Raw genomic sequence first — 27717 nt, 5'->3', positions numbered from 1 at the left:
GCCGCTGCGGAAATGCAGCGGAATCCGCAGCGTGTGCACGCAGCCTAAGGGTACGTGCACACACTGCGGATTCCGCTGCGTTTCCGCAGCGGTTTTGGCCGCTGCGGACCCGCAGCAGCTTTAGCTGCGGTGTACAGTACCATTCAAATGAATGGTATTAAAAAACCGCTGTGTAGACGTAGCGGAAAAATTCGTACGGATTTGCTGCGGTTTTGAATCCGCAGAAAGAATTGACATGTCAATTCTTTCTGCGGAAACCGCTGCGGGTTCCTATCTCCACCATTGTGGAGATGGTGAATCCGCAGGACCAAACCGCAGGCAAAACCGCAGGTCGTTTGACCTGCGGATTATCTGCGGTTTTTGCAAAATCCGTGCGGATTAATCCGCAGCGGATTCCGCAGCGTGTGCACGTACCCTTAGAGGAGCACCACACGGAGCGGGAACAGGAGGGGTGTACATCTGGGTCTTGCATCATGGACAGGAGCCACTAAAGCCACATGGATTGGCAGCCTAGGATGCACTCGCTCTGGACACTGGATTTGGTCCATACAGGGGAGAAAGCGTACAGCTATGTGTGAACAAGGCCCAACTGATTATACACGACTTTGCTCGGATGTAACAAATCCTCCAACACTGAGAAACTTCTATTATTCCACAAGAGCTCCTCATTAGACTCCTGTCGGATCTCCTGACATGTCCGATTTAGTAAATAGTTTTAATATCTCATGAAATATCAATGCTGGAACTGTTCCTCTGTTATTCCTGCTGGAAATTCATATATTTCCAGGAGGAACAGAGGGACGGACATGATGCATAGTTCTAAGAAAACATGAATTGCGATTTCATGCAAGTATTTACTAAAGACAACTAATGACAGGTCAGGGGCACACGTCCCTCCTGGCAGAGAAGAGGTGACCAGCTGCCCCTTTAAAATGGCATGTAAAAAAAAAAAGAAAAAAAAAAAAGACTTTTGGAATGAGGGGAAATCATATATAATCTCCAGATAGGGAACGTTTGCTTCACCCCAACTTAGTCAACCCAAGACCCTCGTCCTACCATAAGACGTCCATAGATCCTGCTTGATGACCCAATAACTCATAGAAGACCCTGTCATGAGGCGGAATACGTGCACTGGTTTAGACAGGCAGGCACACTGGGAATTATCAACAGGCTGCATACATACACATGCACTGTGGCCATCGCTCCAGGAGGCGGCATGGACCACAATTAAGGTTACCGTATCCCCCCCCGGATAGAGACCCCTGCTCTGCTAACAGGTCGCAGGAGCTGACACTGAGGTATATCTCGATCAGTACTGAGGCAGGTGATGGACATGTGGGAGCTGTGGATCTGGTCCAGGGACAGGACTACATACAAGAGGCGGCTGCTACTTTCCCGAATCGTATTGCTACGGGAGCCGAGGGGTCTGACCTCCCCCAGCTTGTCCTTGGATAACAAAGAATATACAGAAAACAGACTGTACCCTTACAGCTCATCGGAGGTAGGAAATGCGGCAGCTGCTGCCAATATGGGGGGATCCCATGGGATGACGGGGCCCCTAGGACACATGCAACATAGATGTTTAACAGATGGCGATCTGGAGGGGTGTGGCAATGGCCACTGTGTTACTAGAAGAGTCGCCTGCCCCTGGTCCAAGAGCAATATCGCAACACAGCCGACAGCTCCTGAAACTTTAACATGGGTTACATTTATCCAGCACTTTACGACAAAAAAAAAAAAAAGTGGTTGCAAATCATCAGGGAAGAGGTGCAGCTGACAACGCAGATATTGAAAAAAAACTTTATGCTAAAAACATTAACACTTTTGGTGCAAATCTCCTGATCGTTGCATTTTCTGTCTTCATCAATACTATTACAATTGTAGAAAAGTTCCAACTTAATAAATCTGCCCCTTGTGTTACGGTTCGTTCCCCACCAAGATCTCCGCTTGCCGACAGTGACTGTAATTCTTGCGAATATCCAGAAAGCGCTTATAGATATAATACTTCTCACAGAGGAGGATTTGCCGCAAATTGTATACCATCTAAGTAGAAGGAAAAACAGAAGTCTGGGCTTGTACATTGCATCGGGAGTAAAATCAGGAGAGATTTGTGCAGACGATGACTTCAGCTCACAGAGGATTGTCTGGACCGGATACAATCGTAATTGCAGCAAGAAGTGTGATCTCTGTAGGGGTGAATTCACACACACTGGATTTTCAGTGCAGTTTTGGTGCCTCTGGATGAGAAAAAAAAAAATAAAAAAATTTGCAAGCAGAGATCTTGGTAAAAGGAGTAGGTGTATGAGAAAGCTGCAGAAAAAGACTGAACAATCTCTTTAAAGCACCTACAGCTGATCCGATACATCTGCACCACTCCTGCCAAAGTAGCATCCTGTGGCCTCAGCAATCAGTCCTGACCGCCTCTAAGGAACAGAATTTCCAACGAGTATTGCGACCCCGGCATACTGCACAAATCGCTGCTGTAAAAAGTCACCAAAACTTCAGCTGAACCAGACGAGGACACCCCCTTCTAGAAATCCTCACCCCCAAGGATCAACATGGCATAAGCCTGCAACAAAGAAATCAAATCTTCAAATCCTGGACGTCCGTCCACGCTACCAAAGAGCCCAGCAGCGCCTTGTATGAAAGCAATCGACCCATTCTCTACAATCAGAGGACTTGGCTACAGAGGTTACTGATGCCACAGTAGCACCATATGGTTTGTAATAAATTGATAATGCTTGAAATTTACTGTCAATACTGTAAAAAAAAAAAATGCATGTTATATGCTGCCACTACACATCTGCAAACCCTATATCCTATCGGTTAGGACAAAGTACTGTGCAGATGTAGCAGAGCTAACATTGTCATTGGGCGCTGGGATTTTAGGACACAGAATTGAATTGTAGCAAGTATCAAGAGTTTGTGGGATTACAATCTACAAAAAGGACCGTCCAACCAGGTAAAATAACTATTGTTTGTATCAGGAGGTCAAGAAATGTCCATGTACAAAAATAACCCAATATTGGAGAAGCAAATGACAACCTCAGCCCTGCTACTCCATGTATGCCAACAGGAATGGCTTCCTGCTCAGACGTGACAAAAGATGAAGACGTGAGCAAAGGGACAAAATGCGATTCTAACGCCAAAAAAGGAAGACATCAGAACGTATCTCACCCTCGGCACGAAGACACAGAACCCTACGTGTGCTTCTTTGGATCGCTTCATTACTACAAAATAAATGCTTTTCTGTCTCGTATTAAAATATCGTTAGTGAAATCCACTGAACCCAAGACAAGAAATTAAAAAAAAAATCATACAAAAACTTGTTCCCGTAAGTAACCGGCGCGCTGCAAATTAGAAGAGGCAAAGAACATATTCAGGTGCAAAAAAACTGCAAATAAAAGCAAGGTGCAAACAAAAGAGAAACGTTCAATGTATATAAAAAGAAGCCACCATGGACCATGCAGCCGCCGTGGCACAGCGCAGAAAAACAACGCCGGCCGGGTTATGTCCCCAGTAAAGCATAGATTCACACGGCTCAGAAAAATGTTGTACTCCACAAGTTTTAGGCACAGAGATTATGTTGAGAGGTGATTTCATTTTTTTTTTTTTTTTTTTTTTTTTTCTTTTTAGGTTTTCCTCAGAGAGCAGATTTCTTGTAGAGAAAGTCCGGCTTATTGGGAGACCGTCGCTCCCTGCCCATGGTGTCCTCTCGCTCTAGGTCGGCGCCCCTCTGGTCGCTGTCTGCGGTCCTCCTGAACACGCGCTCGTCCTGTCGGTCGGAGCTGTAGGCAGAGTGTGAGGGTCTGCTAGAGGTCAGGCCGTAGGTCAGGTCCGATTCCATTTTTGTACGCCCCCGGCTGTGGTGAGAACCGTGGCTGGTGCCCTCCTGGGCGGCGAGGGCAAGGTCAAGTCTTTGAGGAGGCTGTTCTAAGACATCAAGGTGTAAAGGTTCATTCTTTTGCCTGTGCGGGTGACTGTCCTGGGAGAATAGGTAATCTCTCCTGGAGTCGTCTTGCTTTTTTGGAGACATCTGGTTCGAGAGATAGGAGGGTTTTAATCCACTTGGAGGTGGTTTGCTGTGACTGTACAAATCCGGGCCGAAATAAACGCCCTGTGTGGCCAAAGGGGAATGTCTGCTGGGGACCGGAGTGGACGGCCGGCAGGCGGAGTTGGAGAAGTTGTAGAAGTCGGGGTACTCCGGTTGACTTTCGCGGGAATCTATTTTCTGTTCTGCAGTCTGTTTCTTGCGTGATGTGTGCACGTGTCGGCTGGGGATGCAGGCGTGGTGCTGGGGGTGAAGCGGCATCATGTCCGTTACTTGCTGGCTCAGCTGGGCGTCCATGGTCACCTCCGGCATCCTCCGATCCTTCAGGGACATGGAGGAGACACCCATTGCTATATCTGGCATGAATTCATTTAGAACCGGTTCACCGCACTGCTAAAGAGAAGAAATAAAGCTGATTACAGATAGAATTAATTCTAACATTGGGCCGTTTGCAAGATGACTTCAGCTGCAATCTCTCAAATGCACATTTTGACTTTATGCAAGTTGGGAGCTGCCTTGGTCCCTACTGACTGGAATTTTAGGTCTACATACAAAAAAGAAAAAGTTGATATGGGATCAAGCAGTTCCACCGCACCACTGCCCGGTCTGCATTCATGGCTGCAGGAGTCATGGGTTATCCCCTGATCGAAGAAAGGTAGGACATTGGTGGGGGACACAGGCAGTGATGCAGCGAGACAGCAGTGGTCTGAAAAGTATCATTTTTGGCTCTTTTGTATAAAATAATATAATAAGACAATCTATAAGAGGCTTTCTGATAAATGACAGACATTTATGCACAGGACAGGTGACGTCCTCATCACTGGTACCGACTGATCATTACAATTGGGGTTTTCAGCCCACCGTACCCCCTCATCTGCACAACTTGCAGCGACTGCCTGTTTCCAAGACCTCCATATAATGTGGTGTCGCTCATGCTCTACAGTCGCTCTATTAAAACTGCTCACTGTAGTTGCATAGATGGAGTCTCCAAAAAATATATATTTTTAAAAAGTATATCCAAAAACAAAACAAAAAAAAAAGCACCCAATAATACACAAGAGGGAGGAACCACTGAATAATGCCCAGATAACATGGACTCACCGCTTGCTGCTCCGCTGCCAGGGCGGCTGCTGCAGCTGCTGCTACCGTCTGTCTTCCAAATCCAGTATTGTTAGTGCAATCAGGGGGAACAGTTTTGACACCAGGTAGGTAGGAAGGTGGGGTGGCTTTAGGGATGGTCCTGGAGTGGAACACTGTGTGGTTGCAGGGGTAGGAGAAGGAGCGGGCAGGGTGTTGGCTAGGCACTCTGTGCTTCCAGCCCACCTTGAATTGATTGTGAATGGGTGTAGCTGGCGGGTGATAAGGGGGCGGCGGAGGGGGCAACGGAGGATGGAAGGCCACATAAGAGTCTATGTCTGTAAACATGGTTTCCGTAGCGGGGGTGCTGTTGATCCTACATCTTCCAGACTGGCGCAGGGTCAGAAGTGGGCTTTCATCACCAAACCTTTCATCTGGGAAGAACTTGTGAGGATTCTGTAAAGAAAAAAAAAAGGAGAATATGGACTGTAAATACTGTAAATATTCAGAAGCCAGGGACACAGGAAAAGTCATACAGCGCAAAATACAAATGCCATCCAAAGTCACTTACCTGTAACAGCTCGGCTGCAGAATCTGACAACCCGAACTCCCTCAAGACTCGAATCTGGATCTCGTAGCTGACAGTAGCACCTTCTCCGCAGTTTAAGGCGTACGCGCGCTGGACTTGCTCCGTGTGGCGAAGTTCCTGCAGCCGTCGGATCATCTCCTTCACCACCAGCAGAGGAGGAACTAGCCAATCATCAAGCAGAATCTGTCAGTCCTGAATATTGTGTGTTTCTTCTATCTTAGAAGTTTTTTTTGCTATGAAGAGGATAATTCTCGCTGATCGCTAGGGGAAGGCGACAACTGGAACCCCAATGATCTTTAGAACAGGGCTCTGCAGCCCAATCCTGAATGGAACAGAGGTGCCCATGCGCAGCCTCCACACCATTCACTGTCTATGGGACTGATGGAAATAGCAAAGTGCTGTGCTCTGCAGCACCATGGACAATGAATGGAACAGAGGGCGCACATGTCTTAGTATGGTGCTGTAGAGAACCCTGATCTGAAGATCGGCAAGAGTCCAGGTGTTGGACCTTCAAGCTGTCCCCAAATTTGTGGACAGGAGAAAGCTTGATTTTTTTTTTCTTTTGTAAAGGAGTAACCCTTTACATACAAACCAATTAATCCACCACTTTGTTTATGGGAATGGGAAAACGTAAAGAGAACATAAAGACATCCCAAAAAACCCCATTATAAGAGCATCAATCACCTGGTATTTCATTTGCTACGACGGTGGGAGGACTCGCTTGGCTGCTGCTCATTTGCTGGTGGTTGATCATGTGACAGCACTGCGGCACGGCATTGTTCACCATGTACAATGTGTCGGGAACGTTGGACATTCGCACCATCCTCAAACGAACCAGATCTGTCTGCTCCACCATCATTTCATCCAGCACGGACTGAGAGGAGGAAGAAAAAAAAAAATGAGGAAAGAAGATTTATTTTTTCTGCACAGATTAAAGGCTTTTTCCCAATAAAAAGGGTTCTCAAGGTCTTCACAATGAATGGCTTATCCCTTGGGGGGCTGCCAGCCCAAGCAGCTGACAAGCCATAAATGAGGGTCAGGGCTATGTGAGCCCCGGTGTTACCTTCGCTTCCTCCACATATGGCGAGAACAGTCTGGGCCTGACGTAAATGCCGGCATTCTTTTGGCGTAACCAAGAGTTTGACTTGCCGCTCTCAGATGTTGGTAACATATCTGCAGGAGGAGTGCTGATCAGACCCCGCTTCATCTACAAACGCAAAAGCTCAAGTTACAAATTCACATATTAAATGTTGTCTCCCCTAAAATAAATTCTTGAGCTGCTCTCATGGGTGACGACAAAATAAAGCTCCCACTAAGGTGGCGTCTAGTGCAAGATGTTAGAGGTGTACTTAATTCTGCACAGGACATGCGCTTTGGTGGGTGTGACACCCAGTTCTGAGCAATTTTCTGAAAAATTCTGCAAATAACCGAACTACTAAAACTAAGCTCATGTAAGATACTCACGGGGTCGCTCAACACGTCGCTGTTCATGGGCAAGATGTGCTCAATGCGGACGAACGGCAGCAGAGGTGACAAGATCTCCCTCAGCTCCTCCACATCCAGATCCCTGCGCTTCACTCCGCGCTTGTTCACACTGTGCGCCGTGCCACTAAGCAGATTTGGCTCTGAAATTAAAGGAACAATTTTTTCTTAATGCATTAAGGAGGGCTTTAAAATTCTAAAAATACCTCATACAAAAATCATCATAGATTAACCAAAAATAATACATAAAAAGACAAGGTGAAGCTAAATTGTTAACCCTTGCACTCCCGGAAGGCGGCATCTGTCACGTGCATTAAGGAGGGCATTAAAATTCTAAAAATACCTCATACAAAAATCATGATAGATTAACCAAAAATAATACATAAAAAGACAAGGTGAAGCTAAATTGTTAACCCTTGCACTCCCGGAAGGCGGCATCTGTCACGTGTGGAGAGAACGCAGCTCCTGAGCCCCCCTCCACACTTGCAGACCCCAGCATGGATGCACGGATATATCTCATGTTAGTCCCAACATTACAAGTTATCACCGATTCACAGGATGATTGATGACTTTCTGATCTCCGGGGAAGGGGGGGCTCACAGAATGCAGGTCTTGGGGTAGGTGATAACCTGCAATATTGGGTGTACCGCTATAAATGCAATCTCTTGCAACAAAATGTCTCCGTGTAGGAAGGTTTTATGAAGCGCTTGTGTTTTTTTTGTGATCTTACCTCGATCCGCTATCCTCTTCATTAGCTGATATTCTCCCCACTTGATGAGATATTTCAGAATATCTTGCTCACTTGACTTCAAAACACAAATTAAACAAAATAAAAAGCTGTCAGAAGGGTCACAGTAATAAGCGACTTACAATGAACGCTCTGCTGGAATCGCTTGCAATATATTAGCAGAAATTCAGCAGAACATCTTGCAGGACTGGTGAGGATGGCCGACTGCTGGAGACCCCGTTCTCTGGGTAGGTGTGGGTCAGCAGGTCATCCTCTATCCTATGACTGAGTGCTCACTCGCATGTATGGTACAACCCTTTTAAGCAGCATCTGAATTGTCAGCTTGATATCGGACTGTCACAGGGCAGCAGCGGTACCTGCAGATAGTCGGACTGGATGACGCTCAGCAGGTGCTCCTTATTCAGCTCGTAGAAGACGTCTGAGGTCATGACTTGGCTGAACTCCTCACACAGGAAGTGCAGCGCCTGGCGGTATACCCAGCGGGAGCCGTAGGGCTGCGAGCTCCACTTCAAGATGGCAATTAAGTTGTCTAGAGAGACGCTTTCCGCTATGATATCTTCGCAGCCTGAAAGATAGGTGAAAGACTGATGGGTCAATCAAGGTAATAGTGTCCCATAATACAGAAGACAAATGGCCAAACTTCATCCGGAACCACAATCGTGACTTACACCACCCTCTACCGACTTCCCCATACTCAAGGACGCTCAATATGGCTGAACATGCATGTCTTCTGGAGAGGGAAAGTACAATAACCTGTGGCCAGACTAACCTACTGTCTTCTACTCCCACAATGCCCCGTCACCCTCCTTTGACCCCAAATCCCTGCATCACCCTGCCCTGGCTTCAGAATCCTCCAATCGCCTTTCCCTGACCTCAAAATGTCTGTATCACCCTCCTCTGCCCCGAGACTCTCCCCCCGCCATCCTCCCCTGCCCCTAGAATGCCTCAGTTGCTCTCACTTGCTCCTGCGCCTTCCCCTACGGCCAAAATGCCCACATCATCCCCCCCCCCCTGCAGCCATCAATTCCCTATCACCCCCTAAGCCCTCAGAATCTCTCAGTTGTCCCCCCAGGACCCCAGAATCTCCTCGTCGACCCCTAAGCCCTGAGAATCTCATAGTCACCCCCCAGGCACAGATAATCTTGCCATCGGCCCCTAAGGACCCCAGAATATCCCAGTCCCCCACCTAGGCACAGAGAATATCCTCTTCGCCGTCATAGACCACCAGAATCTTGCTGTCTCTCCATAGGACCTAAGAATTTCATTGTCGCCCTCCTAAGCCCACAGAATCTTCCTGTTATCCCCCTAGGCCCCGAGAATCTCCCCATCGCCCCCTCCCCAGGCCTTGAGAATCTCCCAGTCTCTCCCCTTTAGGACATCAGAATCTCTCCCGTCACCCCCTTAGGCCATATGAATCTCCCCATTGCTGCCCCACCCCAGGCCCATAGAAACTCCAGTTTCCTCCCCTTAGGCCCTCAGAATCTCGCCCCACTGCCCCCCCCAAGACAATCCCCCTCCCCCCCAAAGAGTCTCCCCCGTATCCCCCCAAAGGCCCAGAGAATCTCCCTGTCACTCCCCCCCTTAGGCCCCCAGTATTTTCCCATCGTCCCCCTAGGCCCCACAAATAACCAGTTACTTGATGCTTCACCCTCAGCTGCAGAGCAGGAGATCAATCAACACCGATCGGTACAAGGGAAGACACAATCTTAGTACAGACTGCAGCAGTCAGGACGCAGGCTCGAAACGTGAGCCGCGAACAGGAGCCCGGATCTCAGCTTGCTGCATTTAAACACTTATGAGACCAGGTTCATTGCACTAGCCTCTGAATTTTCAGACTGGTTATGAGCTGTAATTGTGTTATATCACCTACATCAGAGTTTCAGCCCCTGAATATGTGCAGAGAAAAAGCAAAAAAACCAGAAAAATAAAGATCTGAAAGAACATAAACATCATAAAAGGAGCATAGTCAGGGTTATACATGGAAAGCTGGATGTTTATAGTGAACGTGCAACAGGAGGATTTTCAGGAGGACATAGGAAATACTGAATGAGCTAAAAACACAAGAAAAGCCCAGACCGAACATACAAGAATTCAGAAGCAGACATCTGTTTATTTGTCCGTCTCCTTCTGTGGTCTGTCTATTACAAGTTAATCAGTCCCATATGTGCTCACCGCCTGTACAGACCCCGGAGAAAGAGCCGGCGCCCAGCAGGGTCTTCAGAACGCTTCCGTATTATCATTGCAATACCATGGATCCTTAGTATATGGCAGAGCTACGGCGTATGGATCCTAAGTTGCATCCTGTATTATACTCCAGAGCTGCACTCACTATTCTGCTGGTGCAGTCACTGTTTACATACATTACTGATCCTGAGTTACATCCTGCATTACACTTCAGAGCAGAACTCACTATTAATCCATCACTATAGCTGGGCCATAGTCAATCTGGCACTTTATGTTTTGCGCTGCAGACATATGCATTGATTCATTTTAGGTTATACATTAGCAACTTTCTGGGGTAGATTTGGCTTTTTGCATCACACCATGTGTACGCTCGGTAGCCGATCATTTTGTGAACAGCTGTTCTCATGTACCCACCTTGTGCGAGCATATTAAACTCCAGGAACAGTGCTATGTGGTAGAGCTCCATTGCTTCCTCTTGCCGGGTCATATTTGGCTTTCCTGCTACCAGAGCCTGCACTTCGCTCAGGCTCCCGATGGATGGGCTACAGTGCAAGACGTAGGACAGATCCACAACGTCTGTGTACATGCAATGCAAAATGACTTTTGCATATTTTTTTGGTATTATGGATTCATCTAGAATGATTCTGGTTGGAGTCCTTAATGTACGGTCGGTAATCTCCTCCCCAGTCCGTATTCGCCTTTGCAGTAGGTTGCGGAAGAACGGAGAACGCGCAGAAAGGATGGCTTTGTGGGCTTGCAGCTCCTCCTCCAAGCAGCTCTGAGCCCCATACTGTTCCACCAGCTCGGAGTCAGAGGAGAAGCTGAGCACCGCATCATAGTAGCACATGTAGTCAAAGAGCCCACGCATGTCAAAGTCCAGCGAGTTTGGGGTACCGAATTCCTCACTGAGTTGTACGAGAATATCCACATTCTGGAACCTGGAGTCCTCAATGCCAAACTCCCCTGTATACAGATAGTGTAAAAGGGCGGAGAACATCAACATGTCGATACCCGCGGTATTGATATCCATGATGATTTCCGCCCCGTACTCCGGAGACGACGACAGCAGCTTCTTAAAGAAAGGACACCTGGCTGCCAGTATGGCACGGTGCACAGGAAAGCAAGTATCCTGGAATATCAGATCCACATCCGTACAATACTTGTACTCATACAAGTCGGCCATATCTTTCTGTAAAGTCCGAGTCTCTGGACGGGACACGTTAGCTTGCAGAGAGAGTTCCTTTAAGGCAGCCGTCCCCTCATATTCCTCCACGAGAGCGTTGACATCTCGGACGTCCCAGCCGGACAGCAGTTCTCTCATCTGCTTGGCGTGATCTGCCGACCTACTCGACTTCCGCCGCTTGATGAATTTCTTTTTGAGTGTGGCGAGGCCAGAGGTTTTCTTTTTCTTGTCTTGTGGCTTTTCATGGCCATGTTCAAGGCTGTATAACTTGGAATCGTAGCCATAACCTTGGTGAGAGTAAGAGGAAGTTCCTAAGAAAAAAAGGGAAAGGAGGAGACATTAGTAAGATGTTTTGAAGGCAGTCTTATTTTGCCCCCATTATACTGCATATTGCTTCTAGAATTCTCTGTGTAGATGATGTATATGTGCTGTATTTTATGGACAGTCGCTTTAAAGGGTGTTTGCTGCACTTCCCAGTTATTACGGCACATCCCAATATAATCGGCGATGCCCCAATGGGTGGTGCCGATGACATCACATCCTCACATATCAACCGGGACGTATACACATGGAATAAGTTTATGAATACGACAGATGTGTCTTGGCCGGATATAAGGAGATGCATTATCATTGGTCCCACAGGCCTCCCGATGTGAAAGTGATTAGTCACGAAAAACCCACTCACAAGAAGGTGAATAAAATAAACGAGAAGCAGCAGAGAGGAAAAAAAAAAAACAATAGCAACAACAAAAAAAAAAAAAGTCTATATTAACTTTGCAAGTTATCAGCTATGCACAGGACCCTCATACTCTGAAGCTGAGAAGTGGGCGCTGGCTCAGCCGAAGTAGACAAACATGCCCCTGTTCAGACATAGCCCAGTTCTTGGAATCGGTCGGACACCCAGTGATCATCACTGGCTAGTTTGTGACAACCCTTTTAAAGTAATCACACCTTTTGGTACCACATATACCAAAATCATGAAGCGATCCATAGGAAATTATTAAGGTAATGAAACTTTATTGATAATACATTAAAAACTTGTTAAAATCCAGCAGTGTGCCTCGTAGGGGAGGTCCACAATAAAATAAATAGACTAAAATAACTAGGGAACCATATGTCACTATAGATCAGGTAAAATGAAAGTGCAGAGGTCTATGAATGGTGAGGAATTCAAAAGGATGCACATCCACATAAGAGGGGGGGGAGGAGACATGGAACAAATCCTAAAACTCCTCACTATAAATAATCCCAAATAATAGCCATCAAAACCTCAAACTGGCACCATTTGTCTGATATTTTTATATTCCCACCATGACTGAATTGATACTTTTGGCTGTGGGGATTGACATCTATTTGGCAGCGTTATGACTGTACAATACCTGAGATAAGTAGAAGCGTGGACTCCTCACACCTCGACACGCGTTTCGCCGCTGACTTCTTTCGCCCCCAGACTGAATTGATACTTTTGACATCTATTTGTCACTGTTATCAATTCAGTCTGGGAGCGGAAGAAGATAGCAGCGAAGCGCGCGTCGAGATGTGAAGAGTCCACGTTTCTACTTATCTCAGGTATTGTACTTTGGCACCATTTGTCTGATATTTTTATACTCCCACCATGACTGAATTGATACTTTTAGCTGTGGGGATTGACATCTATTTGGCAGCGTTATGACTTTGTTTGAGGTTTTGATGGCTGGTATTTGGGATTATTTATGGTGAGAAGTTTTAGGCTTTGCTTCATTTCTCCTTCCCCCGTTATGTGGATTTGCATCCTTTTGAATTCCTCACCTTTCATAGTCCTCTGCACTTTCATTTTACCTGATCTATAGTGACATACGGTTCCGTAGTTAATCTAGCCTATTTATTATTGTGGACCTCCCCTATGAGGCACTTTGCTGTATTTTAACAATTTTTTTAATGTATTAGCAATAAAGTTTCATTATTTTAATATTTTCCTATGGATCTCACGATTTTGATATTATGTGGTACCAAAAGGTGTGATTACATTTGACTTTGAAGTGCCATTTATGTCATTTTCTGGACATTTTTGTGTTAAGCCTTTTGTGTTGTAAAAGCAGTAATTCAAGTGCAGATTTTTACACATTTAAGTAAAAACTTCAGAAATTTCAAGCCCTGGCATCATACAGGGAGAATCACACTCCCCACACAGGATAGCAGTTGTAAGTAATAGAATAGTCTGGCAATACTTTACCTATAAAGGTCTGCTGTGTCTGCGAGTTTCCCCCTACCCTCGGGGAACACGAGTGGGGGTAGCTTGAAGCATTCACACCCATGTCGTCAGTCACTCAGACATCTTGCCTGACCGCTATCCAAAGTTTTATCCCACATCGCTGTGTAATTCTGAATCCCAGGTTCTCTTGTGAGATGATGATCCATGTCTGGAAAGAAAAAACAACTATGAGAACAAAATCACATCTGCAAGGGCAAAGGGGTCTTCTCAGATTGAGAAGTGATAGCACATTGCTAGGACCTCACTGACCCCCTACAGGTCCTGACAAAAAGGGATTTAGCGCTAGAATTTCCCTGTATAATGGTGTTAAGGTCAAACATTGTGCAGGGAGTGGGGTCGGATACAGATTTCTGCACAACAAGGAGGTCTGGAGCTGCTCCGAAGAGGAAGCATGAAAGCTGAGGTGCCTCAATTTTAAGGATTAATTGGGGCCCCCACAGGTAGGACCTGACAATCACAGGATAGTTAATAATCCTATCACCACTACAGGTACGATTGATGGGGCCCCCGAAAGTCCTTTGTGAGTGGAGCAGTAGTATGATCGACTGCCCACAAGGGGCATTAGGACCCCCCATTACTGGGAAAGGCTAGTTTGGCAGCTCTCTTGACTCACATCCCCCCACCCCACATAAGAATAAGCTCATCCAAGAGTCAGTATGCCCCCGTAACTATCAGATGGCCGCCATTGAAATTATCTAATTTAAACAAAATGCTATGCAATAGGGGGTGTGAATACTTCTGCAACTAAAATTTGAAATTAATATTTACAAAATCATTCCATTTTGTGTCAACAGCTCCTATTCAGAGTAATGACTGCACACATATATTACAGAGTGTCTTATGCCTGTGTGATCAGACTGCATGATCTGCATTGTTCTAAATATGGCCTGTGGATACGATACAGGAGGGGTTTGCAACACAGATTTCTTTTTTCTTTTGACATATTGGAGACAGACGCCGGACACACTGGAGACAGACTCATCGGAGCTAAAACGCTGGATGCATTGGAGCTTTTATAGATACTCATCACGGCTCTGGTCTGACTCCGCATGAATGCGAGCATTGTCTAGTTGCGGAGCAGGATGTGCCGGTTTGTTACTTTCCTCCTCATTGTTCATTTATTTGAAGCTCTAGATATTAAAGGTATATGCACACAGAGTACTCAGACAGACTCTGCAGAATGTTACAGAGGAAGGATTAATCTTAGGTATGCGCCGCTGCAAAACAAATTAGCGGCATAATCTGACCTGGATGCAAAGGGTGAAATGTGCCGTGTGCACTTAAGGGGGTTTTACACATAGCAATATCGCTAGCAATATCGCTAAAGCACCACCGATTTTGTGACGCAGCAGCGATATTGCTAGCGATATTGCTAGCGATATCGCTATGTGTGATACTTACCTCCGACCGGCTCCCCCGCTGTCTGTCGCTGATCGCGCAGCTCCATTTCTCGTCGGGCAACGCGTGGACGCAGGCGGGAGGACGTCAGGATCGCCGCGTCTTAAAGGTAAGTAACGACCGCTGCTGCATCGCTGTGAGATCTGCCTGTGTGGCAGCTCACTAGCGACCATTTAGCGATGCACCAGCGATCCTGACCAGGTCATATCGTGGTCGGGATCGCTGGTGCATCGCTAAATATAAAGGGGCCTTAGTCCAGAAGTGAAAGGGCCCTTTAAGAAAAAGAAACAAGTCTTATTACCACCCCGTGTGAACTGCCAGAGCCTGATCAGTCACCAGGGGGCTTCAGACAGACCCCACCGAATGGCACCGGACAACTTTCTGTTATGAGAATAATCAGCACGCTGCACAAGATTGTCCTGCAACTCAGGTGGATTATGCAAAAGTTCCTCCAGCACAGATGTGAACAGAGTCTAAACAGACATCCCAAAACAATAATTAGCTGAAAAGAGTCTCCGTACTTAAACTTTCAGAGCATCTGGAGAACATATGAAAGAACACAAGAAAGAAAAAACAAACGTGCACAGCTCCAATTCTACACGTCTGCTATAGATCTCAGAGAAAATATTCAGCGTCTAGCAAATATATCCTGAGCTTTAAGGTTTTCCAAGATTCAGAATAAAGGGAACTGCGCAAAGAGAGAAGGGGGAAAGGAGAAAAAAAAACAAAAAAAAAACAAACAAACATACTTCTGTAGTCCTGCTGTTATCTTGATGTGATTGTGTCCACAGAACATGTGTGACCGCTGCAGGCGATCTAAGAAAGGCAAGTGGCTGCTGCTTTCATGTGAGCAATTTAAGCTTAATAAAATAGGTAAGCAGAGGGGCGGGCGATCAGGTCGGTGAGACATTTGCTTGGATTAAACGAATATGTAGCACATAGTGATGAACGAACATGATTGGATAAGGTGTTATCTGAGCATGCTCGAATGTGTTCGGCGTGCTTGAAAAATATGTTCGCGTCCCCACAGTTGCACATCTCACGATTGTTCGATGGCCGCAACACATGCAGGCATTGCCTAACAAACAGGACATCCTTGCATGTGATGCGGCTGTCGAACAGCTCAAAGACGTGCAGTCGCAGGGACGCTTAACGTATTTTTCAAGCACGCTGAAGACACTCGGCTAGCACCTGAGCATGCTCAGAATCTCTTATTCAAGCACGTTCATCACATGCAACAAATTCCCAGCTGTAGGAAGTAATAGATTACAACCGGTCTCAGAACGTAATAAATTTCTCCATATTCACTAACAGTAAGCAGAGATCTGAAAACTTAACATGAAGTACAAAAAATATTCTCCAAAATTCACTATTAGGCTATGTGTCCACGTTGCGTTTAAATCCGGATACTGAAAACAGGACTCCTTCCCATAAATCGCGTGGCTTTACCGCGATTTTCGTGTGCGATATTCAAGCACTTTCCAAGCGATTTAAAGCATTGATTGCTGGGAATCTGATTTATAAGATCTCCAGATGAGCTGTGGCCCCTTCATTCTCTGGAACTTTGGAAGTCTCAGAAGTCAAACCATCAGCGACTATGTGAGCATATCCCAGCAGCATGCTAACATTTACTAAGATACAAACGACCCTTTAAGGCTATGTGCCCACGTAGCGTTTTTAAACGCTCACTAAAAACCGGACTCCTTCCCAGAAATCGTGCGTTTTTTCCGCGCGATTTCACCGCGATTATGATCGCGATTTTGCCGCGATTTTCGCGTGCGATATTCAAGCACTTTCCAAGCAATTTGAAGCATTACTGGGAACGCTAGGCCGGGAATGCAGCGCGGGACATCGGAAGGTAAATATATCCCGATTTTTTATTTTTTATTCTTTTTTTTTACAGGGGTATGGTACCCAGGGCCTGGAGGACAGTCTCCTCTCCTCCACACCGTGGGTACCAACCGCACATGAGACGCTTAACTTCCCGCATGGTGGGCATAGCCACATGCGGGAAGTAAGCGATTCTCATGCATTCCTATGGGTGCGGAATCGCGGCAATTCTTTGCGATTCCGCACAAAAGAATGAGCATGCTGCGATTTTTTCCGCGATGCGATTCCGCCGCGGAGAAAAGCGCAGTATTAGCACAGCATGTGCGGAATGCCATAGGAATGCATGGGGGGCGTTCTGTACACGATTTTTAAGCGTTTTCGCGCCGAAAATCGCGGCAAAAACGCTTAAAAATCGCTACGTGGGCACATAGCGTAAGTTGGACATTTCTTACTTATTTTCCCCCTTTTTTTAAAATTAACAAATCCCTTTAAATCTGGCAAGAGAAGCTGCGATAACTCACAAAAAGCTAATTACATACAACTCTCAGACCGATTAATCTCCAGCTTCCAGACCACGAAACCTGGCAAATCTTTTCCAACCTGCAGTCTCTAGTTACATCCAGAGCTGCATTCAGAATTCTGCTGGTTGGCCAAAGCCTGAGGTCTCAATGAGTACCCACGATGCACTGCTCACTGGTAACCCAACATGTGCTTTAGATGTGAACAGAGTAGATGGCGTCCACTCTGGGCAGCTGGTTTATTCTGAGCTGCTCCCTCGTTGGCTGCACAATCATATTCATAATTTAAGGCTACATCCACACGACAGTAACCAGCGGAGCTTTGGACGCAGCACATGACCGCTGTGTCCAAAGCGCTGCCGGTTTATGATCGCAGGCGATTCTGCATGTGTTCATTGAACCGTGAGGAATCACCGTGTCCAAAGCATTGTACGGGTAATATTTATCGTGTCTCCGCAAGATAAAAAGACATGCTGCAGTCTAAAAAGATGCGCCTCATGTCCGTCTCCACAGGGAAGCTGAGGGTGTCAGAGCACGCATAGTGGAGATGGGATTTCTTGAAATCCCATCCACTTATGCTGTAACATCTGGATGCTGCGGATGTGCACAGCATCCAACCCGCAGCGTTTACTGACCGTGGGAACATTCCCTAAGGGACGAGAGACGAGCACCCGCAAGACTCATCTGTTGCCGCTTATCCACAGTCTCATTTCTCACTACCGGAAACATCACGGACTCATCAGCTTCTCACCACCAATGTGATATATATGCCTGATGGACCTCGCTTTAACACTATAAGTGCCATCACTCCAAACTAAGCATGGTGGGACATCTGGGGCCTTCTGTCTCCACTTCAGTGTGTAACTTATGAATCATGACCGGCACAAATTCTTTACTATTTTTTCCCTACTGAGCTTCTGCACATCAGTCATCCTGAACAAGCAGAGCTGCAGTGTAGAGCATGGGTGAGAAAGCAGCTCTTGGGCCTCTGACGAAATAGGACACAGGAATAAATCAACTACAAACTCCATTTAAAGGGAATCTGTCACCCATTTTTTTCGAGTATCAGCTGCCAGCACCGCCATCAGGGGCTTACCTACAGCATTCTGTAATGCTGTAGATAAGCCCCCGATGTAACCTGAAAGATAAGAAAAGTGAGTTAGATTATACTCACCCAGGGGCGGTTCGGGTCCGGTTTTGGTCCAATGGGTGTCGCGGTCTGGCGCCTCCCATCTTCTAACGGTGACGTCCTCTTCCTTCCCGTTGTGGCTCATGCACAGGGGCACTGCTCTGCCCTGTTGAGGGCAGAGTACTGCAGTGCGCAGGCGCCGGGAGAGGTCTGGCGCCTGCGCATTGCAGGACTCTGCTCTGCCCTCAATAGGGCAGGATAAAGTACGCCTGCGCAGGAGCCACGACGGGAAGGAAGGAAGAGGACGTCACCGTTAGAAGATGGGAGGCGCCGGACAGGACCGTGACACCCATCGGACAAAAACCGGTCCCGGACCACCCCTGGATGAGTATAATATAACTCATTTTTCTTCTCTTTCAGGTTACATCAGGGGCTTATCTACAGCATTACAGAATGCTGTAGATAAGCCCCTGATGGCGATGCCGATACTCGAAAAAATGGGTGACAGATTCCCTTTACAAGAACAATTGATGTGACCTAGTGAAGCAGAGAAGAAGCATCCGCAAGGTAAATTGACATGCTGTGGTCTGGAAAAACGCGCCGCAGCGTCAGTGCACACATACTGGGCATGGGATTTCTTGAAATGCCATCTACTATGCTGTAACATTTGGATGCTGTGGGTTGGACGCTGCGAAATTACAGGACAACAAGGACAGGGCTGTGGAGTCGGTAAGCCAAACCTGCGACTCCGACTCCTCAATTTCCCTTACACAGACTCCGACTCCATCTCCACGACTCCGACATATATTGAATCATAGAATTTTAGAGTTGGAAGGGACCTCCTGGGCCATCTGGTCCAACCCCCTGCTCAAAGCAGGATTCGCTAAATCATCCCAGTCAGATGTCTGTCCAGCCTCTGTTTGAAGACTTCCATTGAAGGAGAACTCACCACTTCTCGTGGCAGCTTGTTCCACTCATTGATCACTAACTGTCAAAAAGTTTTTTCTAATATCTAATCTGTGTCTACTCCCATTCAGTTTCATCCCATTGCTTCTAGTCTTTCCTTGTGCAAATGAGAATAAAGTTGATCCTTCTACAATGTGACAGCCCTTTAGATATTTGTAGACAGCTATTAAGTCTCCTCTCAGTCTTCTCTTTTGCAAACTAAACAATCGCAAATCCTGCAACCTTTCCTCATAAGACAGGGTTTGCAGACCGGTCACCATTCTGGTCGCTCTTTTCTGAACTTGCTCCAGTTTGTTGATGTCTTTTTTAAAATGTGGTGCCCAAAACTGGACACAATATTCCAGATGAGGTCTGACCAAAGAGGAGTAGAGGGAAATAATGACTTCACGTGATCTAGACTGTATGCTTCTGTTAATACATCCTAGAATTGCATTTGCCTTTTTTGCTGCTGCATCACACTGTTGACTCATATTCAGTCTGTGATCTATTAGTATACCCAAGTCTTTTTCACATGTGCTGTTGCTTAGCCCTATTCCTCCCATTCTGTATATGCTTTTTTCATTTTTATTGCCCAGATGTAGTACTTTACATTTTTCCCTGTTAAAAACTATTCTGTTAGTTGCTGCCCACTGCCCAGTTTATTTATATCTTTTTGAATCCTCTCTCTCTCTTCTCTAGTATTAGCTATCCCTCCTAGCTTTGTGTCATCAGCAAATTTAATCAGTTTACCCTCAATTCCTTCATCTAAATCATTGATAAAGATGTTGAACAATACAGGGCCCAGGACAGAGCTCTGTGGTACCCCACTTGAGACATTCTTCCAACTGGATATGCAGCCATTTACGACCACTCTTTGGGTCCGATATTACTTATATTTAAGTTAAAAATGTATTGTAGTGCAATGTGAACATCAGATATTTAATCATTTTTATGATACAATAATCATGATATTTAGATACACCATAATATATATTTATTGGAATACAACTTTAGAACACAAAACTAAAATTGTAAATATGTAATACACTATGTAATATCGATTACAATATATATATATTATGCAAAAAATATTTCCTCATATTTTCTCTAAATTACCTATATGAATTGCATGCAGTCATTGTTATTTTCCAGTCATCTACTATTCTAGTATAATTGCATTGTTTTTGAACAAACTGCCTATGAAAACAGTATATTTTTAAAAATAAGAAACACTCAAAATGCATGTTCCAAATTATTATGCACAGCAGAGTTTTCAACCTTTTTATTTTTATTTTGAACAAAAAATGGTCAATTGTGAAATTATAAGCATTATCAACTTATTACAAAATGAAATCAAACAGTTTTCAAGTCAAAACTTTATTCTAGGTGATGTTACATTTGCACATAGGACCCCTTGTTGGAAAGAAGCTTCTGAACTCTCTCGTCCATTGAATTTGTCAGTTTTTGGATGGTTTGTGCTTCAATTGTTTTGCATGTGGACAGAATACCCTCCCAGAGCTGTTGCTTAGATGTGAACGGCCTCCCGCCATCATAGACACTCCTTTTGATGATGCTCCAGAGGTTCTCAATGGGGTTGAGGTCAGGGGAAGATGGTGGCCACACCATAAGTTTGTCCTCTTTCATGCCCATTGCAGCCAGAGATGCAGATGTGTTATTTGCAGCATGAGACGGTGCATTATCATGCATGAAAATGATCTTGCTGCGGAAAGCACGGTTCTTCCTCTTGAACCATGGCAGGAAGTGCTGTTTTAGAAACTCCACATACATTATGGAGTTCATCTTTACCCCTTCAGGGATCCTAAAGGGGCCGACAATCTCTCTCCCCATGATTCCAGCCCAAAACATTACTCCACCTCCTCCTTGTTGGCGCCTTAGCTGTGTTTTCATGGGGTGTCCATCAACCAGACATCCTCCACTCCATCCATCTGGACCATCGAGCGTTGCACGGCACTCATCGGTGAACAAATCAGTTTGGAAGTCAGTCTTCATGTATCGTTTGCCCCCCCCCCTCTCGGCTTATATTCGAGCCATATACACCAGGGGGGCGGGGGTGTTAGGTCATACTTACCCATCCTGGCACGGTCTCTGCAGCCCCCAGCTTCTCTGCGATCTCCCTTCCTTCCTTCAGCGGCCACATGGTACCTCTCATTACACTCATGAATATGCACATACTCATGAGGTGTAATGAGCGGTACCACGTGACCGCTGAAGGCAGGAAGGGAGATCGGGGAGAAGCTGGGGGCTGCAGAGACCGTGCCAGGACCGGTAAGTATAGCGATACTCGCCTATCCGGGTCCATTGCTGCTTGCTACTGTCTGGCACGTCATCATTATTCATTACTCGAATATAAGCCGAGATTTTACATATGAATATATGGTGTTGTGCTATGGATTGATATGGGACATACCCTCAGAATATCAACATTTTTTTTTACCTGTGCAATATATTAGTAAAATAATGCTGTAGTCCCCTCTTTGGGGTATTTTTGTAATTATGGGTATGTGGCCCTTTTAATGTATATGATTTTGCTAATAAAAACAATTTTCATATAATTTTGTGGTTCGCTTCTTTATGGAGAGCTTACTTTGTGGCCATCATAGTGCGTCTTATGTTCTGTTTGTTGTATGTGATATGTATGTTATATGTGTGGTCTGTATGTTATGCATGTTCTGTATATGTTCTGTATGTTATATGTATGTTATGCATGTTCTGTATGTTATATGTATATGTTCTGTATGTTATATGTATGGTCTGTATGTTCGGTATGTTATATGTATGGTCTGTATATGTTCTGTATATGTTATGCATGTTCTGTATATGTTATGCATGTTCTGTATATGTTATGCATGTTCTGTATATGTCATGCATGTTCTGTATATGTCATGCATGTTCTGTATATGTCATGCATGTTCTGTATATGTCATGCATGTTCTGTATATGTCATGCATGTTCTGTATATGTTATGCATGTTCTGTATATGTTATGCATGTTCTGTATATGTTATGCATGTTCTGTATATGTTATGCATGTTCTGTATATGTTATATGTATGTTCTATATGTGTTTTTTTTTTTTACATTCAACACATTAGCCGGATGATGGGACTACTACTGTCCCATCATTGGCTAATGTGTCACTCACTGTCAAGGTAGCAGGCATAGCCCGATGTGACTTATAGTCCCATCAGACGATGCCTGCATACAGACACACACACACACACACCAGCAGAGCCCCCCCCCCCTCGCAGACAGCACAGCTCCCCCGCAAACAGCCCACAAACACACAGCCCCCGGCACACAGCCCCATCACTCTGGATGCAGAGAGGAGAGATGCTGCAGAGTGCAGACAGAGCGACGGGGCTGCCTGTGACGTGCGGTGCAGCTCCGCCCACAGACTGCTGTCACTATTGATGAGTGACAGCAGTGTGCAGAGGCTGGGGCACGCCAGCTATTGACGTCACGACAGTTTTCAGAGTCGGCAATTTGACGTGACGTCGGCGGATATGAGCAGCTGCTGCAGCCTGGGGGGGGGGGGGGTCACGTGACCCGGACTCAGCTGCCTGCATAGCGCCGCTCACAGGCAGTATTGGCAGCACAAGGTAATGACAATATTCATTAGGGGCCCCGGGGGGATACAATGGGGGGGGGTTAATAAAAATTAGTAGACAACCCCTTTAAGGCTAGGGAACACCCTCTCTACACCAACTTGGGTTGGAGGCAAAGCCGTAACCACATGGGAACATCTCTAACAATTTCCGGGTATAAAGGAATTGCCTCATGCACAGTCAGTTTTGATGAACGCTTGAATTTTTCTCTTTCTTTGAGAGCAAGTGAAACATTTTGCTGAAATATGGTCAATCTGCTTGCTATGAGACGGAGTGAAATCTTTTTCCTTGCGTCAACGCTTTGCCTGCTCCATGTCATCCAAATACTTGTCAAAATCAAACTCCTCATCTGATGAGGATGAAGATATGGCAGCAGTAGCACTGTCAGGACCCAAGTCCTCTTGCGCCTGGCAGTCCTCCTGTAGGCCACTCATCCTAACTGCTACCTCAGTCAGAGCTTCTTTTCCTTTAGTAAGCTGTTGATCATCAAGCAGTATACGATGACTTGGGTCCACATAAACAGCTGCCAGAAAATTTTTATTTTCCAATAGCTGTGTCTCTCTCCGTTTCATTGAAGCAGAAATGCCATCTGTGATTAAATCTCCTCTTTGGGACAGGCAAAATAGCAAGTTCTTCCACTCACTTATGAAAATGCCAGGAGTTAAATCCTCAGCTTGTAATTTTTTAGTCATGGTAAATTGGTGATTAAGCAATTCCTTCAATTCAGCCACCTGTGTCCATTGACCTTCATTTAGGGTTACCTGAGGATTCGCCATATCGATAAGAAATGGTTTTAATTCAAGCAATCGCTCAATCATTAAATAAGTGCTGCCCCACCGAGTGGCTTGATCGACAATTGCCCCTTTCCCAGCACATCTCTTCAAGATGGAATCAATTTTAGGGGTTCTGGCAGCAATAACCAATTTCCTCACTTTTCCAATCAGATTTCCAGCATGTCCCTCTTGCAGACTATCTCTTATTGCCAGCTGCAGCGTGTGCACAACTTTCTCACTTTCTCCAGCTCGGGGCACAGGAATCGGATCCTGTGCAGGGCAGGCACCCCTCCCCCTCCTCTCTCTGGTGAAGACAGCAGAAGACAGGACAGAGAAGAGGAGATTGCCCCCTGCAGTCTGGAGCCGGTGCAGGACGGGAGCACTGCAGCATACGAGTTTTGATAGGTGCGTGCCCCTGCTTCTGGGGGGGGGGGCATCTGCCCCCCCTGCCCTCCCTGACTACGGCCATGATTCACACAGCGTTTTTGCGGATCCGTTTTTTGCAGTAAAATGGAGTAACTCTGGGCATCCAGCAAAGTCAATGGGTTTCAAGATATGACATTCAGACACATTGTTTTGTGAGGATCCGTTTTTGGGCTGAATGAGCATGTCAGTTTGTGTGGCGTTTTTCTAATCTGCTTTTGCTACTGAAAACATTATCTATGAGCTCAAAAACCTTTCAGGTGATGCGGTTTTTAAAAAGCTGATCTCCTTTTGCAGCTGAAAAACGTATCCTCACATTTGCTGTGTGTGAATGTAGCCTTAGATCAGGAATAGAACTGCCATTTACAGGACATTTCATAACTTTCCCAAATTCCTATGAAAAAATATTCAGCACATTCTTCATTGAACTACTGTACCCAATTTATTATATATTTTAGGAGTCGGCGTCTGTCCATTTTATACCGACTCCGACTCCACAGCCCTGAACAAGGGACACCGCAAACAGGCCCAGTCCATGATCTTGTAAATTATTATATCGGTAGGGTGATAAAGATGGCCGCTAACGCCACGAGGCTCCTCTCCTACAGCTCATGTAAGTCATCTATATATATAAAAATGTATATGTGTATGTATGTGTGTATCACCAACCAATCACGAAGCATCTTTCATTTCACCAGAGCTGTTTAAAAGAAGCTAAGCTGTGATTGGTTGCTATGAGCAACAGTTTTCCTTGCAACCAATCCCTAAGCATCTTTCATTGCACCAGAGCCATTTAAAAGAAGCTGAGCTGTGATTGGTTGCTATGAACAACAGTTTCCCTCTCCACGACAACACCTCTGCAGACACTGGGAGAAATCTAGCATCCCCGAGAACATAAGCTCCAGCCATTGTCTGCCCCAGAAAGTTGCAGAGAACACATGACAGAAATGAATCCCCCCATCCCATGCCCACATACACATCACACATCCTCCATCCCATAGGCACATCTTCCCTCTTAAAGGGATCTCCGGTATGGAAGTCAGGGCAAATCTATCCAATGCAGTGGACGTGGTGTACATGGACTTTTCAAAAGCTTTTGATACGGTGCCACACAAAAGGTTGATACATAAAATATATATTATATTGCAGAGCACAAGTCTGCATAAAGACTTCAGTCTGCAGTGTGATTTCCTATAAGTGTGTTCTAGAAGTGTGAAGATTAATTTAAGAATTAAAACCAGAATTGAACCAGAAGGGAACTGAAGGTAACTGTACAGTCACTGTAAACAATGTTTCTGTTTGTTTTCATTTTCACCCCAATAATCCTTCACTTTCTGCTAATTCCCCTAATCCCTACTCCTAGTAAGGAACTGTTCATCTCTTCTTCAATCCTCCCCATCCACCTCACCTCCGCCTCAAAACTGTTCCTTAACATACAATCCTCTGTCTCCAAACACAGACAGCCCCCTCATGCCCTCTCCTGCTCCCACCTGCTAACACTTTCTCTGCTCCTTCTCACTGCTGGTGATATCTCTCCAAATCCTGGTCCTCCTCACCACATTCCCACAGTCATTTCTACCTCCCATCCACGCTCTCTCACAACCTTCCGTAACCTCTCCAACCTTATACCCATTCACCCAGCCCCCGCTTCCCCAGTCCCACTAACAGGAGCTCTGTGGAACGCTCGCTCTGTCTGCAACAAGCTTTCCTACATCCATGATCTTTTTGTCACTACCAAACTTTCCTTCCTCGCCATCACCGAAACCTGGCTCACCCCTTCTGACACAGCCTCTCCTGCTGCACTTTCGTATGGCGGCTTCCACCTTTCTCACACCCCCCGCCCCTGCAGCAAACATGGCGGAGGAGTTGGTTTTCTCCTGTCAGATACCTGCTCCTTCACCCCAATCCCACTGCCACCCTCTGTTACCCTCCCTTCCTTTGAGGTGCACTCTGTGCGCATCTACTCCCCCTCCAACTGGCTATCATCTACCGCCCCCCAGGGCGAGCCACCACCTTCTTTGACCACTTCACCACCTGGTTACTTCATTTCCTTTCCGCGGACATCCCTACTATCATCATGGGCGACTTCAACATCCCCATTGACACTTCCCTCTCAGCTGCCACTAAACTTCTATCTCTCACTTCCTCCTTCGGCCTCACTCAATGGTCTTCTACATCCACCCATAAAGATGGCCACACACTGGACCTCATCTTCACCCGCCTCTGCTCCCTATCTAACCTCTCTAACTCACCTCTTCCTCTCTCTGACCACAACCTGCTCACATTCTCTTCCCTCTTCACTCCATGTCTACAATCCCCACCCCACAAACTTTCACACCCTCGCAGGAATCTTAAACACCTTGACCTACACTCATTCTCTGAATCCCTCCTCCCTCTCACAGATATAAGTTCCTTACACAATGCAGATGACGCTGCTGCTCTATATAACACCACAATAGCTGTAGCTTTGGAATCCGCTGCCCCACTTACACATACCAAAACTCGCAAAATCAACAGACAGCCCTGGCACACCAGCCTGACCAAAGAGCTGAGGCGAGCTTCCAGGGCTGCTGAGCGCAGATGGAAAAGATCCCACTCCAACGAGCACTTCATCGCATTCAAACAGTCCCTCACTACTTTCAAGACCACACTCGCCACAGCTAAACAAACCTACTTCTCATCTCTCATATCCTCCCTGTCTCACAACCCTAAACAGTTATTCAACACCTTCAATTCTCTCCTCCGCCCCCCCAGCACCTCCTCCCTCCCCACTCATCTCAGCTGAAGACTTTGCCTCATTTTTCAAGCAGAAAATTGATATCAGGGACAGTTTTGGTCAACAACCCCCCAGAGCCCTTCCTCCTGACTTCCCAGCCCTCCACCTTCAAAACCAACTTCTCCACCATTACAGAAGATCGACTCTCCACTCTACTCTCAAGATCACATCTCACCACCTGTGCACTCGACCCAATCCGATCCCACTTCATACCAAACCTCACCACAGTCTTCATCCCAACCCTAACCCATCTCTTCAACCTATCACTAACAACTGGTGTTTTCCCCTCAAGCTTTAAACATGCCTCCATCACACCTATCCTCAAAAAGCCCTCTCTTGACCCATCCTCTGTATCTAGCTATCGCCCTATATCACTTCTCCCCTACGCCTCCAAGCTACTGGAACAACACGTCTACCTTGAACTGTCCTCCCATCTCTCTTCTTGCTCCCTCTTCGACCGCTTACAATCTGGCTTCCGGTCACACCACTCCACTGAAACTGCCCTTACTAAGGTCACCAATGACCTCTTAACCGCCAAGAGCAAGCGACACTACTCTGTCCTCCTCCTCCTGGACCTGTCGGCTGCCTTTGACACAGTGGACCATTCCCTATTATTACAGACCCTCTCATCCCTCGGCATCACAGACTTGGCCCTATCCTGGATCTCATCATACCTAACAGACCGGACATTCAGCGTCTCCCACTCACACACCACCTCCTCACCTCGCCCCCTATC

At 46.1% G+C, this 27717-nt stretch overlaps 1 protein-coding gene across 2 annotated transcripts in view; it reads right to left on the bottom strand.

The window, feature by feature from the left end:
* Positions 1–1786: 1786 nt before the first annotated feature.
* Positions 1787–27717, bottom strand: part of BTBD7 (BTB domain containing 7) — a 50643-nt gene continuing 24712 nt past the window's right edge. Inside the window, exons 2-11 of one of the 2 annotated variants that reach the window (XM_073578109.1) lie at positions 13527–13713; positions 10546–11625; positions 8304–8512; positions 7930–8005; positions 7182–7342; positions 6781–6924; positions 6402–6591; positions 5700–5878; positions 5153–5584; positions 1787–4441 (exon numbers count right to left, since the gene is read on the bottom strand). In XM_073578109.1, the coding sequence (XP_073434210.1) occupies positions 3644–4441; positions 5153–5584; positions 5700–5878; positions 6402–6591; positions 6781–6924; positions 7182–7342; positions 7930–8005; positions 8304–8512; positions 10546–11625; positions 13527–13608 (3351 nt within the window). In that variant the 5' untranslated portion in view covers positions 13609–13713 and the 3' untranslated portion in view covers positions 1787–3643. Of the gene's footprint in view, positions 4445–5152; positions 5585–5699; positions 5879–6401; positions 6592–6780; positions 6925–7181; positions 7343–7929; positions 8006–8303; positions 8513–10545; positions 11626–13526; positions 13714–27717 lie in introns of both variants that reach the window. The other variant, XM_073578107.1, reaches the window with a different exon arrangement.

This window comes from Dendrobates tinctorius, unplaced genomic scaffold (assembly GCF_039654945.1).
Source record: "Dendrobates tinctorius isolate UK_male_01 unplaced genomic scaffold, ASM3965494v1 ptg000058l, whole genome shotgun sequence".
NCBI lineage: Eukaryota > Metazoa > Chordata > Amphibia > Anura > Dendrobatidae > Dendrobates > Dendrobates tinctorius.
Note: the sequence above shows the minus strand (reverse complement) of the source record. Positions and strands in the feature narration are given on the sequence as shown.